Here is a 17078-nt window from a genome sequence, read left to right as displayed (position 1 = left end):
GCAGCCAGCGGTAACCCGTCATCACAAACTGGGATCTCTTTGGGGTTTTCCAGCAGCAGCAGCAGCAGCAGCATACAAACATTTATTTAACTTCAATTTATTTGTGATTTTATTTTTCGCATTGCAAACGTCTCGCGCATTCCCAATTCCTCGGGAGCCATGAGAGGTTTATTTCATCGAGATAACCGATTTTTGAGCTTGAAAATTGAGTCTTAAAATGTGTTTTGAAATTTTGAATCCTATTCCTTATAGATAAGCGCTTAAACTTGAACAGACACTCATAGAAAACGTACAGTTCTACATTTTAGATTTTTGGTCATGGTATGAAAATTATTTCCAGTTTTTAAATTACTTCAAGAACCACCCTATTGAAAAATTACTTAACCTGTGAAAAAAAATTGAGGTTGCCTTGGAATATTCAAATGGTTAACGTGTGGCTTGGAGCAAGTCTTGATTTAATTTAATTTTTAAATATTCCATATGTCATCGGTTTTTCAAATAACAAAATCCTAGAAGGACAATTTTTCGGAAAAATTTGTTTCTCAAAACCACCAGATCTCAACATTTTATGTATTTCAATGTGACATCAAAATGAAAGATTAAAAAAAACTTTGAGCGTTTTGAGGCAGCCCAAAATCCATGATATTTCTTATTCATAATTACTGAACTGAATTCTCAAGTGCCTACGAAGTTAGGAAATTCTGATAATTGATTCATGAAGAGACGTTAGTTGAAAGTAAATACCATTCACATTCACGTGATGTAAAAAAAAATCACGTATTAGAAGAGTGGGCAATGCATGAAATTCGGAACAAAATGGAGTATTTAAAAAAGGCTTCTAAAAACGCTTATCTCTATTTTCATTTTTTAAACTATTGTTAGTAAGCGTTTGTCTTAGTACAGCATATTGAAAATTAGCTTGGCAAACAAAGTTGCAAAAAATTACACTGGTGATGTTTCTCAAGACCCATTTTAACCATCGTGTCATGAATATATTGAAGATCTCAATGATCAATGACATAATGGAAAAAATCTTTCTTTACCAAAAAAATCATTTATAGCATGTTTTCAGTTCGAAAAAATCTTAAACTAACGACATGTGAGGAAAAAGATGGGTCACTAGTCGCAATTTTTGGCTCGTGACTATGACATAATCCCTTCCCTGATCATAAGCATAAGCATGTATGCTTTGATTCTGTAGCAAAAAAAGAATAGAAAAACGAATATTTGATAGAACTTAAAGCAGTGACTTTTAAATCGAAGATAAGTCCATTAGAAAATTCACACTCGAATTTTGTGTACAGTTAAGATGCGTATATCAAAATGGTGACAAAAAAAGGAGCGAAATCGATGGCGAAAAAGTTGTACGAAATTTTTGTGCAATAAGTCTAGTGCGAAATTTCAATTTTTTTTAATTTTATACCTACCATTCTTGCATTCTTGCATCGAAAAAACATAGTGGAAAGTGTTCATAAACAGATCTATCGGGTTAAATGCGCCTACGGCTGTTTGACGAAATGGCTGAATAGACAGCAAATCTAATCAATGCATTTCGAGGGTGATACGCTTTGAACATAAGGCAAGAATGAATTTTATGAATTAACCAACTAAAAAAAAAATTAAATACAATTCAATTCAAGGTTTTGATACCTTTTGATTTATTATTTAGACTTTTAAAAATGATACGTTGAGAAGCTAAAACACAAACTTGGGGAGTTTTTGATTCTTATTCAAATGTACTTAAAAAGAAGAATAAATGTAAGCTTTTATGAACGTTTAATAATGATTAGAAAGTGCAATAAGAGAGTGTTAATGTATGCCCCTATCGTGTTTGTAAAAAAGCATCTATCCTAAAAATAACAAGTTAAATAGAATAAATATATGATTTTTATCATTAAATTTTGGATTTAATCTCTAATTAACACTTTAAGAAAGAATTGAAGATCTCATAACCGATTAGCTAAAGTTTTTCTTATGGATGAACTGCCTTCTTATGGCAATTCTAACTTTTGTTTTGTTCCATAAAATTATAAATCCAATCAGGAGGAGAGAGAGAATTGCATGATAGAATGTTTTAAAGAAACTGGATTATTAAGAGAATTGTAAAATGTAAATCTTACTACTTTCTTGACCCAGATGACAATTGTAAAAGGGTCTTTAATAAATAATATTAATAAAATAATTAAATACATTGTTTTTATAGATCTTTTGCTTTGTCGTATGAAAGTTATCAATTTCTAGCATTTTCAATGAAATTATACGGAAATATTGCCTGAAAAGAGAAATTTTGCTCAAAACATTAATAGGCGCATTTAGCCCGCACGGTTTGAGGCTCGGCGTTTTTGACAACAGTTATAATAAAATCGTTTTCTCAAAAACTGAAGGAGATTTCAACATAAAAATTCCTTCAATGTAGATGTCTTCTCATGAGTATATAGTTTTTGTACACATATTCGAAGTAATATTTGATTAAATCAGTATTCTGCTTAATAGGCACATATAACCTGCTTCTCCCCTATGGGAGCAAAAAGTCAATTTTTGCAGCGGTATAATGAATATGTTGCTGTTGAAATTTTCTGAATCAATTTTATAACCTCATCGGTATTTTTTAATTTGGGTTAGCTCAATTTTTTTATTAGAAATTATTTTCAATCAACAGTATAAAAGTAAAAACGCATATATATATGCGTCGTATATTCTACAAAAAATAAAAAATCTAAAAGATTTTTTTTTAAAAGGGCAACTCTTCGTTTCCACCTTTCCAAACTTTTGAAATTGCAATATTAGGAAAGATTTTGTGGGTGCAATAATGATTATTTTCTTTATTTTCATCTTCTTTTCAAGATCGAGTAAAGACGCTATATCGAAGATCGGAGATGACGACCCATTGAAATTCAAAGCTTTGAATATAATTTGTGAGATGCTATGAACAAACTTCAACAATATTCAAAGCTAATGTTAATCTAATGTTTAAGTCAAAAGTTCGGTATGGCAGTTAAATATTTAGTCAAATACTCTATAATTTGAATTCCTGTGCAGAAAAATCTCATTTCCAATCATCAGAGAACAGATTTCCGGTATTCATCGTCAAGGAGCACATTAAATTTTAGCATATGTATGTCTTCCCAACCGTTACGAATTGAATTGTGTATCACAACGGTAACGTATGGTACAGACCCTGTTCGATTTTGGCAACATTCGATTTTGGCAACATCCTAGCAAAAACCGTTCGTTTTTGGCAACATCCAAAAAAGACGATTTTTTTTGTCATTTTTTTCATTTTCATTTCAAATTAATCAAAATTAATGTAAAACGTAATATTAGCATGATTTTTTTCAACTCGGCTTAATTATAATAGTTTTAAACAGTAAAAACACGAATTTTTCCATGTTTTACTGCTCAAAACTAATATAATCGAGCCAAATTGAAAAATTTTATGCTAAGATAAGGTTTTACATCAATTTTGACTTATTTGAAATGAAAATCAAAAATAAAAAAGTGACAAAAAAACCGTTCGATTTTGGCAACATTCGATTTTGGCAACATAAAATTTACGGGCGTGTTGCCAAAAACGAACGAGGTCTGTACTATTGTCCACGATTCTTCTTCCATAAGTTCCAGTTGTCTCTGCGTCTAATACTGCAGAGTGGGCCCGGCCTAGATAAGATGAATAGTTAATGTTTTAATACTATTTACCGGGATGCTGACAAGATCTGGCTTTGTACGTATTATAAGCATAAGAAATTAAGCGTTATTCTTATTTAAATGTTTAAATGAATGAACGGATTTAATTAAACAAGCCAATATACTACTTGGTAGATGATTGAAGATGATTCTTAAAAATTGTTTATAATAATTATATTTCTTTGAGTTTTTTTCTTAAAATTTTATCTGAACTAAAACAATTTTGACTCAATTGTCCCAAATATATGGGAATGGAATTTTTCTTGAGTGTTTTTATTTTTAAAACAAATTTGAAAATTCCAGTTTTTAAAACAATCTCTAAACAACTTTTGTGTATTTGGAAGAGACTGCATTAGTTTGTCTACAAATATTAGATTTTAATTAAAGATTTTCTAAAATGTCTCGTTTTTCCGGCTGTGTTCCGATATTTTCGTGAAAATCAAGTAAAACTTCATTAAGCCTTTTTTACTGCAAACTGGGAAAAATATGGTTTACTATCCGTTAAAAAAAACAAAATTGTTGTCCACAGAATTATTCATCTTTCTACAAACAAAACGAGGTGCTACTTTTTAAGTTTTGCTCTGTGCATTTAGCTGCGCCACATTGACGTGAGTTTTGCATTGTTGTCCTCGCGAAATTTCATTTTTTTATTAAATTTAAGCTTTAGAAAATGTTTATAAATTTTATTGCAAGGATTTATTAAATATTTTGATAAATATCCAATACTCACACTGAAATTTCAAAAAAAAAAATCAAAATAAAAAATTTTGATAGGTTAAGAGAATGAAATGAAAAAAGCTACACACGTGTAAAATATTGACTGACTCGGAATAATTTCGTCTGCGCTCGACGAACGCGAGAAACGAAAATATGATTATCATACTGAAATAGCAAAAAATCATATCGTCCACCGATCGGTGTTGGAGTGGAAACGATTCACCATCGGAAATCTCCCCATCTTCGCTTGTACATATGATGCTAGATATGGTAAAAACAGTGGGTATGACAAGCGGAGCATTCCACGGAACGGCCATCGGTCAATCGGTGTAGTTAGGTGTAGGTGGTAGGTGAAAAGGGGTTTGCGACTTCTGCTGATAAGCAGCGCACACATCATACAACTGACTTCTCTGGGTGGGTGGACTTTTGATTTTCGCTTCGTCCTCATTTTCAACTGGAACGTCACGTGGTCCTGAAAGATGTAGCGCTACCAGGAACGAATCTCCTTCGTCCTAACTGCTGGTACCATCATCATAATCATCATACCATCTACGGCGTCTAGCGGATACAGTTTGCGGGGGAGGAGGTTCAGGGAATCGCTCCAGTATCGACAGATCGGAGCGAGTAAAGATCAGCGAACGCCAGGAAAGTGGACAACGTTGCCGCGGGATGTGCCACGTTGAGATATGCAACATGTTCGGAACGATAACCGCGCGTTTGCTGGAAGAATATGCTTCAACAGGAACGGAGAATGATTTCCCTCCTCCCTTCTCTACAGTTAGCAAAGTTCTGGACGTCGGAAAGTCGCCCATATGATGATGTTGATGAGCTGAAATTTTCGCTCATGCTATCGCGGGATGGGAAGTTCCTATCTTTCCACATTATAATCACTATAATGATGTAAGGTGTGGGTGTTTTAAATTCAGTTACCATCTATCGCTTCTTTCCCATTTGCGATGGTGAGCTGGAAGAGTTTATAGATGGTTGGGGTGAGATGGAGCGTTCGTTTTTTTTTCTGCATGTTGCTCTATCATGACCGACCGGTCAATTTTGATGAACTTAACATGTTGGGTGGGTGGTGGAAAGGACGCCATCAGACTAACCGTAACAGGTTGGATTAGCGAGGATACGTTAAGGATACCTAATGGAAGCAAAGTCATATCAACTCAAGAAGGTTGAATTTTGTATCAAAACGGTAAAGCCAATATGTCAAATTTGATAAACTTCTAGAGCACAAGAATTTTTTTCAAACAATTATTTCCTTCATCCCGAAAAAATTCAATAATTTGAAATGGATTCAATATACCCGTTGACCTTCAAAACACTCCACGAGAATCAAGAAGAAATGCAACGTCGAAGTGAGCATCCCGGATAATGATTCGCCGGATTCCACCTTTCCCCCTACTGAAGACTGACGAACTGGCCAACCAAATTGGATGGTCGCTTCCCACTCTTCCAGAAAATCCCCAGGGATGCTGCGATGGCCTGCCGGTCAAAGTAAGCAACAGGAAGCAGCCGATGCAAAGTGTATGCAGAAGTTCATCTAAGCAGCCTGGGCGGCTCATACGATAGGTATCTATAGGTGGATGTACGAAAATACATCGACAAGAAGAACAGGAGCATACATCTAGTAGGCGCTCGAATTAAGGCAGGCGAATGAACGTTCATTAATTTGGTGAAATAATTAAAATAGATTGAACACATCGTTCGAGTTTCCTACACGACGAGGGAGATCAAAAATTTAAGCTCAACGGATTCAGTTGATGAGCCCAGTTTGGGAAGTGGCATGAGAACAGGCCTTGTATGGGAATATCGCCCTGTTAATCTATAAATAACTGCAAAGGTAATATAATAAGAAAAATTCTCGGCGCAATGTAGTCATTTTTAAAAGTGGTGTGATCAGTAAATTTACAATTCAATACAATTCATAGTTAAAAATAGCTGTAAAGGAGCGTAATTTTGGGTAAGAATCGATTGTGTTTTTTCTCTAATTATAGACACTTTACCACGTTTGTGGCGTTCGCGTCTTGAATCGATTGTGTGATTTAGTGAATTTAGCTTGGAAGCAAAGTTCGACGCAGGTTTGGAAAATTTAATACAGTAGCACCAACAAATCCGATGGTTCTCTGATATTCGGGCAGCAAGAGTTCATCGTTTGGCTGATGTTTCTTTTGCTAATAAGTGCCCATTTTAGCTTTCAAGGCTTCTAGTATTTAGTGTGACTGCTAGCGATTATGCCAAGTAGTGGTTGCAAAACAAAAATGTTCTCAATTTATTCATTTTGAACTTTTCGGGAACCATTCTATAAGGGTATATACGGACGATGGTATTGACGCAAAATTGGCCCCAGCCATAACCTCAAATATTGATTTGCTGGCGGCCTCACCAGTGATGCTAGGTGCGTTATTGAAATCAGTTGCATGTTTCAAACTATTCTTTTTTTTTTCTCGATGGATTAAACTAATCATAATATTTCTGAATTGATTAAATTTTTGAACTATCAACAGCTAAACGTTTGAATTCATTACGGGATGAAGATAAGCCATTTTTTGATAATCAATTTTCAAAGGGGGAAGGGGAATTTACAACATTTCCATGTACTGCTTGGTAGATTAAAAAAAGAGTCGATTCTATCTTTTAAATGAGTGTAAAATCATTTACTGTTACAAAAATGTAAGTTAATGGGGCTTTCATTAATTTACTTTTTTGTAGCAGTGAATGTTTACTTTGAAAATAATCGCCTACATGCTCTGATTATGTTAAACATAACCATAATTCGCTACATCGATTAAGTGTGCAAAACAGACAGTTGTTATTTTGTTCAGATAAATGATGCTTTTAATTTCAAATTCGAATAGAAATCTACGGGAAAGCTGCAAATTCTCAGTACTCATGAATAGCTTTTTCAATAAAATCAATGCAACTAAAAAAATCTAATCATCTTCCAAATATCAATGCACTTGGCACTCCTGAACACCCAAAAACATCAAAACATGAACATCTGTGCATCGCTTTTCACAGGGCGAATTTGTCAATATTAGTACCGGTAAATCGCGTTTATCATGCGCCCTTCTCAAAAACCCATTCTGTTCTCCCATGGTTTGAGGTTAGGGCTGAGGCCTTCTGCTAAGGTGGTGTTCGTGTAGAACTGTCAATATATCCTAATACGGTGGGGAATAGGAAATAAACCCTTAACTCTTAAATGCATTGTTTTGTTTCAAAACAACACGAACGCGGAAACGCGTTGATATTTTTAGTCAAATATTTTAGAAAAATACTATAGAGGTTAAATGAAAATGACTCATAATATTTGCATTACGATATTTTAATGTGTGAGTGAGATACCGAAGTAAATGTGCAGAAAAATGAAAATTCTATATATCTTCAAATTTGGAAATTCTAAAAAAAATCTAAATCAATTACAAACATCTTCCTACACTTTGTGATTAAGGTTTGGAAGAAGCTTGTAAAATCATATGGGAATAAATTGACAATTTCAAAACATATTTTTTAACTCTAACGGGCCATAACCTTCATAAAACTCAAAATACAGAATTCAAACCTGTTTAGTTTTGTTATTCGAATTTAAATGATGTTATTAAACTGAATCAATCATTGCTATACTCATAAAAAAAATTAATCGTGCTATAGAGTGCCCATTTTGCCTCGTGTGGCCATTATGGCCTTCCCCCTACATATGTTAAAAGAGTCAGTGCTAGACGAGGCCGAACTCAACTTAATCTACTAATCGTTAATTTATCCGTTAGTTTTTAGTAATTTTTACCCCTAATATGGAAAATAGATAACGGTTTCTTCAATGCGGTTTTAAACTTATATCCGATCAAATTTCCGAAATTGGTTAAAAAGAATTATTTTAGAAAATAATAATTCTCAATCGTTACTGGATTCATTTAGAATCAGCGTTTTTTTTTCGAGTTTTCTTTACTGCAAAAAAAACGAAAAAAATGGATTGAAAAAACAACGAACTCAGCGATCGCTGACTTTAAACACGTTAGTTATTAAATTTCCGCCAAACTTTGGTAGTCCTAAATAAATGCCTTAGCACATAATGCAGTTTTTTTCCTTTCAAATCAATATGCATATTAAAAAAAGTAGCCTTCATAAAAATAATGCTTAAAAAAATTAATTCATCTCTCCGAATCTCCTCAAAAATCATCAAATTCCTAATTGCTTTCCATGAGTTTTTCTTCGAGAGACCTTGTTCAGGATTGTTGAACAGGATCCTTTAATTCAAGCTCTTAACAGTTCCTGTTGTCGCAAACTCTGAATTATTTGGATGAAATCTCAACTTTACTCAACTTTAACTTAGTTACATTCTGTCCTCGATAGAAATGATCATAGAGAATACACATATATTTTAATGCTCTTGTTTATTTCATTGAAATTTGAAGTAAAGTTGATAATTGGCAAAATATATGCATACAATGAAAATATTTGGTCGCAAGTTTTGCAAGAATTAAAGCAAAGATAGTGTTTTGAGTTTTGGGGAAAGGGTAGCAATGCTTAATTGGAAAATAACCTTTGCGAAAAAGTGATGATTTTTTAGCTGCCGCAAACTGTAGATGGAAATGCAAGATATCATTATTGCTGCGAATTTTGCAAAATATTTTGTGAGAAAAACGTAACTTTTGTGTTGATATAAGCGTAGAAATGGAACTGCGAAGTTTTTCGTAATCGGCAGATAATCATCATTTACATCTCCACTGATGTAAATTTGAAATGTTAAAATACACAGCGGGGAGCATCAAGCTCTCCAACCTACTTTTATTCAGTTTTTTGATTGCTGTAGACAAAATAACCAATTTTGAAAAAGCCTTTAACGGAAAAAACACCAAAGAATCCGACACTGACGTCTTTGCGTTCTATGCTCCACAGAAGGCCCGACCAATTTGTGTTTTGATCATTTTGATGTTTCAATCATTCAATCGAGGCTGGGTCATTCGGCCGAAAGTCATGAGGCCGAATGCCATTCGGCCGAAGGTCATTCAGCCGATGGACGTTAGGCCGAATGGGCTATCTGGCCGAACAGGCCACTAGGCCGAATGGGTTATTCGGCCGACGGTTATCCAGCCGAATGCTGTTAGGCCGAAAGGACGCAAGGCCGAAAAGATGTTCGGCCGAATGATCACTAGGCCGAAAGGTCATAAAGCCGAATGGTTATTAGGCCGAATGGTCACTAGGCCGAATGGTCATTAGGCCGAATGGTCATTAGGCCGAATGGTCTTAAGGCCGAATGGTCGTAAGGCCGAATGGTCGTAAGGCCGAATGGTCGTGAGGCCGAATGGTCGCAAGGCCGATTGGTCGCAAGGCCGAATGGTCGCAAGGCCGATTGGTCGCAAGGCTAAATGGATGCTAGGTCGACAGGTCGTAAGGCCGAATGGCCATAAGGCTAAATGATCGTCATGAATGGTTGCGAGCTCAATAAGAAATCTTTCACATATGTCGGCATGCTAAGCCGAAAGGTCGTAAGGCCGAATCGCTGTTAGGCCGAATGGTCGTTTGGCCGAATGGCTGTTAGGCCGAATGTTCATAAGGCCGAATGGTCATTAGGTCGAATGATCACAAGGCAATCCATTAGGCCTGATGACCATTCGGCTTGATGACTATTCGGCCAAACGACCATTCGGCCTAACTACTGATCGGCCTTACTACTGAGCGGCCCGACATGCAAGAAAGCGATAATATGTCTTATAGGCCTAGCATAAATTCGGTCCAACAACCATTCAGCCTAGTGGCTATTCGGCCTAACGACCTTCTAGCATTCATTCGGCCCGACGATCATTCGGCCTAATGACCATTCGGCCCAACGATCTTTCGGCCTAGCATCCATTCGGCCTAACGACCATTCGGCCTTGTGACCATTCGGCCTAGTGACCATTCGGATTAGTGACCTTTCGGCCGAATGACCATTCGGCCTAACGACCATTCGGCCTAGTGACCATTCGGCCTAATGACCATTCGGCCTATCGCCCATTCGGCCTGATGACCATTCGGCCAAATAATATTCGGCCAAATAACCTTCGGCCAAATGTCGCATTCGGCCTATTGTCCTATTCGGCCGAACATCCGTCGGCCTTTCAACCCATTCGGCCTAGCGACCTTCGGCCTAACATCTTTCGGCCTATCGGCCTTCGGCCGAATGTCCGGCCCCCATTCATTCTATTTTATTTCTAAATTTGCTTATACACCTTTATATACGATCATTACTAAAGCTTAGTTCAATTAGAAATGGGACACTTTCTTTTGCCAATAACTCATTTACTAGTAATCGGACATTCAAAATTGATGCGGCATTTTATTGAATGTGAAAAGTACTATCAGACCAATTTTTTCCAAAATTAAAAATTTATTTTGAGATATTTACTATGCAAGAGAAAAAGAAAAAAAATTATTTTGCACTATTTCCTCCAAAATCCGTCATTATCAAATCCTCCCGACAAATACTACGACATAGTAGGATGCTGCAAGTGTTTTTAATTTCTTTGTGTGATCAGTCGGACATCCTCCTGTAGATGGGCAACATCGAGCCCGAAACCGGTCGACAAAAAAGGTAATTTTTGAATCCTTTTTCCGTTTTGTAAGAACGTTAAGTGTCGTGTCCTGTAATACGTCGTGTGTTAATTGTGTAATTAAGTTCTTACGTTGGCACAATCCCGTTTAATATGAATCAAATTGATAGCTGACTAAACCATTGATTATTCAAAAAACCACTGTGTGAGAGTAGTGCAAAGTGTGCAAACACTGTCCACAACGGCCCTTACTCTGCGCCGCGCGTAACGTGATGATTGTCGAGTCACCCCACTGTCACTCGACTCTTGTCACCTTATTCCAACAGTCGGTATAAGTGAGGTGACAGCAAGGTGAGAGCAAGTGACAGGTGTTCATTCCCAGCTGAGTGACTGGATGAACCCCGAACTGTAAATCTTATGTTTTTGTTTTTTGCCTTCGGAAAATTTTCCTTGTTAATGCCAAAAGTCCGGCCAATTTTTTGCATCGGTGCCAAGAGGATAGAAACTTTTTTAGCCAGCTGTGATTATGGCCAGATTTTGAGACCTGGCCGATGGATTGAAATATTAACTTCCATCGGGATCTGAAGGCGGAAAAGGTGCTGATCGATGCAGACAACCAAATAAAGTTGGCCGACTTCGGTATATCGAATATCTGTACCGAATTCAATCTGGAGGAGGAGCTAATTATGACGAATGCTGAGCATGGCCCAGAGGCTGCGACCGGTAAACCGTACGACTTCCGCAACGACTTCTGGCCCCTGGGAATGATATTCTACGTCGATTTGAAGAAGCGCTGGTAAAATTATTGTAATAGTTTGGAAGAAAAGTTACGGTTTGTGCAGGAGATTAGAAACTTCCCATTTCATAGGATAAAGAGGATATTCAGCAAGTTTTTTAATACACTTGTTTATTTGAACTTTCAGTTACGAAAGTTTAATTATAAAATTGCAGAAATAATATTTATTTATAGATCAAGTTCAACGCAAGAACGTTCGCAAGTGTGGGTCAAATTGCTACAATATGCGGATTCCATCAAGACGTTAAGGCTGGAAACAAGGACAAAATATCGGTATCAACAATTCGTCTGTAAGTCAAATGATAATCTTGATCACAATCTCAAAAAATTGCTAAATTCGTATTTCCCATCCTTTGATAAAGTACTGATACAATCCTACAACTTTATTGTCCAGTCTAAGCCAATTACCAATGTAAGCCCTATTGCAGTTTTCAGCGCTGTGGAAGGCTTCGACCAAAGCCAGACATAGGTACGAAGAACTTACCCATCGGGTGGAAGTCTCACAGGAAACGGAACAGTATGGATGTCCCCTCTGAATGTTTTCGAAACAACATGTTGAACTAGATTTAAACACACAATTGTTAACAAACAAAACAAGTTTGACTCCTTACAGCCTATGAGGTATGAGCCGTTTCAAAAAACGATGTTACAAAAAAATTATCGGTAACTAACGGTTTGAAATTTCATTCAGCCAAATTAAGTAATAGAAATCCCTTGAATACCCCTCAACTCCAACCCGTTTATAAAAAGAAATTTTCGTCGTTTACAAATTTGTAGATAATTGAATTGCTTAAAAACATGCTGGTTATAATTTTTTTTTATTGATTTTCAACAACTAACAACTTCGCTTTACTTTAACTTTCGTAAATTTTCCTTTCATTTCTATCTTGTCGTCACCTGAAAACGAACCGACAATTGCTACCTAAAATCGTCACCCGAATGCGACGATCTCACCCACGGTGACTACGAGAATAGGGTTGGAACTCACAAAGTTCATCCGAAGGGGCAATCCTCATTTCAACCGACTACTGGAATCAATGTTCCGAAAACCAATAATTTTCACTGAGTCATGCTTGAATACATTCAGAGCTACAAAATCAAAGCAGTCAAATTTTCCTTCTTCAACCAAATCAAACAAACAATCATGTATGTATGTATTTGAAACACTTTTGCGATACATGACGCAGACTATCAGCTATCGAACGTCTCGATGATGATTTCCTTCCTTGACGACTTTCAACCTTTAGGATCATAACTGATATATATCAGTTTTGAGCGATCTATGATTTTTAATTTTCGCTTTGAGTAGAAGGACAAAATCTTGAACAAGTTACCGCAATTAACTGTCCAGCATGTGCTACGGCTTTTTTGAACATGTGGCCCTGGTATTTCTTCAGATTTTTCCTTTTGAAACATTCATGATCGTCTATCAATAACAAACATTATCAACAATGATGCTAGGGTAGACGTTCGGGAATGATTGAGGGAGCGACGTTCAAAATGTATCACCAAGTATGTCGATCACCGTCGATTAGCCACGTGGCGATCAAGTTAGTGTTGTTTTTCGACATAGTACCCATGGGTAAAAGTACGATATTCAATGGGTACTTTTACTACGTGCGTATCACAGCACTCGGAGATATCAGTATTCAAGCTTGAAACCAATCCTGATTGCTTTTCTCGAGCGATTTTCCGAACATTCACTGGAATACAATGACTTGGGTGACTCGACTATCATGACGTCATGCGCGACGCAGAATAAGAGCCAATGTCCACAATGCTCAAATCAAGTACATGATCGGCAACAACGGTAAAGGGTCATCAGGTAAGTCAAGTTTCATGCCAGCATTTTTAATTTTCAATAAGCGAAGAACTAAGTGTGGATCGCTAAAATGTTCAAATTTTTCTCTGATAAGCTGACAGTGTTGCCTAGTTATAAGTAATTAAAACCAAACCTCAAACAAAAGTTTTTGGGTAGTTCCAGAGCTCGTAAGCTGTATAGCCGGTACCGAGCCTTTGAGACAGATGATTTCTGATGGACGAAGAAACTTATTAAAAGCCCTATATCAAACAAATTCCAACGTTTGAATCCTATACCATGACTGCTCGTGGTAAGGTCCCTAGCATATTAAAGCATGTATTTGCTGGTTGTTTTGTATAAAATGTATAAATGATTTTCCAAAAGTCTGCTCCTATGAAAAAAACAACAATTTTCAAACAAAAACTTTGGTTTTCGCTGTTTTTAAAAGCTTAAAAAGAGTAATCTTGTATGTACCCTTCACAACCTACGACCTATTCCAACCGATTATACATTAAGTTCAATGTCATGATAGTTTTATTTATTTAAAGTTTCTGAATACGATTTAGATGTAGATTTTTCACAAGGCCTTAATAGCCCAAGGGGTGAAGTACGTAAAAGTATGAAATTCTTCGATAATAAAGAAATGATTGCCATAGTTCTCATTTTCAGAGTTGAAGCAACTATTACATATTTTTGAAATTTTTTCGTATTTCCAGTCAGTATCCTTTATCCTATGATATTTTTCAAAATTTATTTTCTTGAAAGTACAAGAAATTGAGGTGGAAAAGAAACTGCAAATTAAAAGCTTTCAATGAACTCCTGAAAAGATTACTTTAAGTATGAGTAAGGAAATTGAAAAACATGTAAATATCAGAAAACAATATAGAGCAAACGTCTTATAAAATCAAATGTGATAGAGTGGAAATTTGTAACAACTCGATTCACACCTTCGGCTATGTTCTGATGAACGCAATCGGTAGTCGGGAGCAGAAAAAAACTTAGATCAAATTCAAACTCACACCACTATCCAAATCGAGTAGGTGATGTTAGCGTGAAAGAGAGCAAACCTAATACGCAACAATTTCCCGGCTTGTCTCATCTCTTTCCCTCAAGCAAGCACCAGGCTTTCGGGGTGCACCACGATTTCAAGTTTATATTGAGGAAGGTAAGTTGGGACGATGGCCACACGCTACGCGTTCGTCTCGCGTCATTTTCTGACTCCAACGACGACGACGGTTGCCACAGTTTGTTGTTCGTGGTGTGTTTTGCCCCTTCCTTCCCTCTCATAGTAGTCGCTGGCCTCTTCCTCGCACACATCCGTCTAAGGGATCCAGCTGAAATGTTTTTGGCAACGCAACGGCGCGAGATGAGGGAAAAAAAGTTATGTTTGAATCGAAGCAATGCGAGATGACCGCGCGACGACCATCATGCTGCTGCACATGTATGACCAAAAAACTCGGCGCATAGCACTAGGAGGTACCTTCATACTGCACCTAAACCCTGTACCCGTGCCAGGACGAGGACTAGGACGACTTATGCACAACACAAACGTTGGTCAGGGTACCTCCTGGAGTACACATACAGGCACACACACGCACAGCAACCAAACATAAAGTTAAAAGCCCAGGCCACTCCAGTCACTCGATCCGAATTGTGTTATTTTTTTATTGCAAAAATAGAGAAAAATATCTACGCCGGATAGCTGACCAACGGATTTTTTTCGTTGCATCTGTTCACCCTGCCCAAAACACCCTCGGCTGATGATTTTTTTTCCCTGGTTCCTCCAACGACCAGTTTCTCGGTTTCCTATTATTCAAAGAGTACAGTTTCACCCCATTTCACCCACCCACTCACTCACTAGGAGGGAGGCCACTTTTTTCCACTGTGCTTATTTTCCTCCCCACCCACTTTCATCCAGCTACCATGTGCCGTGATGTGTGTGCGGTTCTGTGGTGCATCACATTCCGAAAAGCGAACCACTTTTCGCGGATGCTGTTGGATCTAGGACTATAATACTAGGACTGGATAGAGAGCCGGAGTTGTTCTGTCCTAACTTGCCAAGGCAAAAGAACCAAAAAATCGCCACTCGTTATTCTCGTTGGATTTCCCGGCCCTGGTCTATCCTGGCCTGACCATGGCCACGGTCCGCCAAAGCAAAATCGCCAGCACAACAACAAAAAATATACATAACAAACGTCGAAAATATATCAACAACGCGGATTTTTATTTTTCAAGTTCCTCGTCGTCGTCGTTTTTGGTTTGGAGGATGTTTCCACGATGTTCGTCGTCGTTTGTGTTGTTCGTTCGTTCAGGATTCGGGAGCGAGAGAATCGACCGACCGATGGCCTGAACAACTGAACTCCACCAGGCCAGGACACACCGTCAGCAGCCAACAAACGACGTCGACGACGACGACGACGACGAATCATCTCCATACTCTCCATACATCGGGAGGGAGGGACCGGGATGCCCAAACACGATGCCCCCACGATGTCCGAGCGAGAGGGAAAGTCCTCACCCGGAGAAGCGAAAAAAAGGATACACTGTGTTTTTATTTACGGGAAAAATCATTCAATTTTTTACTATTTCATTTTCCAAATGCTGTTGCTTTAGCCGTTGCCACTTTTCCTGACCAGCCAAACGGCTCTTGGAGTTAAGTTTGTGTGAGCCTCCTTCCTCTAACCCCCAAATAGTAGCGCCTGCATATAGGCATCATGCATCGTCGTCGCCATCGCCATCATCATCGCCGTCGTCATATCTAGTAGGACAAGTATCGTTCGGCGCATTTCGTGCATTTGACCGACAGAGACAGGACACGATTTCGAATGACCACCCCACACTTGGTGAGCTTTTCTACTGCTGCTGCCGAGAGACGAAGCCATTTCCCAAGTCACACACAAGTGACCAATTCCAGAGAAGAATGAACAGCAGAAAAAAATCCATCCAATACCTCATCTGAAGCCCAATTTCCCCAAACCATCCAACGACCCCCACACTTTCTATGGCAACAAACGAAATTGATAGAGAGAAGAAAAAAAATGCTCGATCTCAAAAGTTATTCTGTCAAACAAACTCAATTCTTACTTTTTTTTTGCTTGCATTTCATCGCAACCTCCATTCGGCGGCTCCACAAAGCAGTAAAGGGTCACCTATTCGGTATTTGGCGGATGAGAGCGCTCGCGATTTTAATAAATTAAAAACTATAGCTAAAATGATCGAATTGGGAAATTAATTTGCTTCGCCACTCAATCGGCCCTTCTTTTCTATCGGCTATTCGTATGATGAAGTTGGTCGATCAGGTCGTAACTTTTGGGTGGTGTCCATCCGGAAAAGTTGAAACTAAAAGGAATGGGGTTACGTTTTGAGAGAGGGAGTGTTATTTTTTTGTTTTCCTTTTATTTTGCTACAATCAATTGTGAAAATTAAAAGTATTTCTTCTATTTCACAGGTACAATTTGAAGTTCTGCTTAAAGTTAAGGGTCGCTACTTAATTTAGAAAAGACGTACCTTTCGGCAGATAACGATATCATCCATCATTCCATGAATGTGC

At 37.7% G+C, this 17078-nt stretch overlaps 1 protein-coding gene across 1 annotated transcript in view; it reads right to left on the bottom strand.

The window, feature by feature from the left end:
- LOC129743522 (serine-rich adhesin for platelets-like) overlaps window positions 1-5422 on the bottom strand; it is a 65625-nt gene extending 60203 nt beyond the window's left edge. The window contains exons 1-2 of the mRNA XM_055735560.1: window positions 5332-5422; window positions 4948-5230 (exon numbers count right to left, since the gene is read on the bottom strand). Of these exons, the coding sequence (XP_055591535.1) occupies window positions 4948-5230; window positions 5332-5422 (374 nt within the window). The remainder of the gene's footprint in view (window positions 1-4947; window positions 5231-5331) is intronic.
- Between the last annotated feature and the right edge of the window lie 11656 nt (window positions 5423-17078).

The sequence above is a fragment of the Uranotaenia lowii genome, chromosome 2 (assembly GCF_029784155.1).
Source record: "Uranotaenia lowii strain MFRU-FL chromosome 2, ASM2978415v1, whole genome shotgun sequence".
Classification (NCBI taxonomy): Eukaryota; Metazoa; Arthropoda; class Insecta; order Diptera; family Culicidae; genus Uranotaenia; species Uranotaenia lowii.
This window is presented reverse-complemented; position numbering and strand designations above follow the sequence as displayed.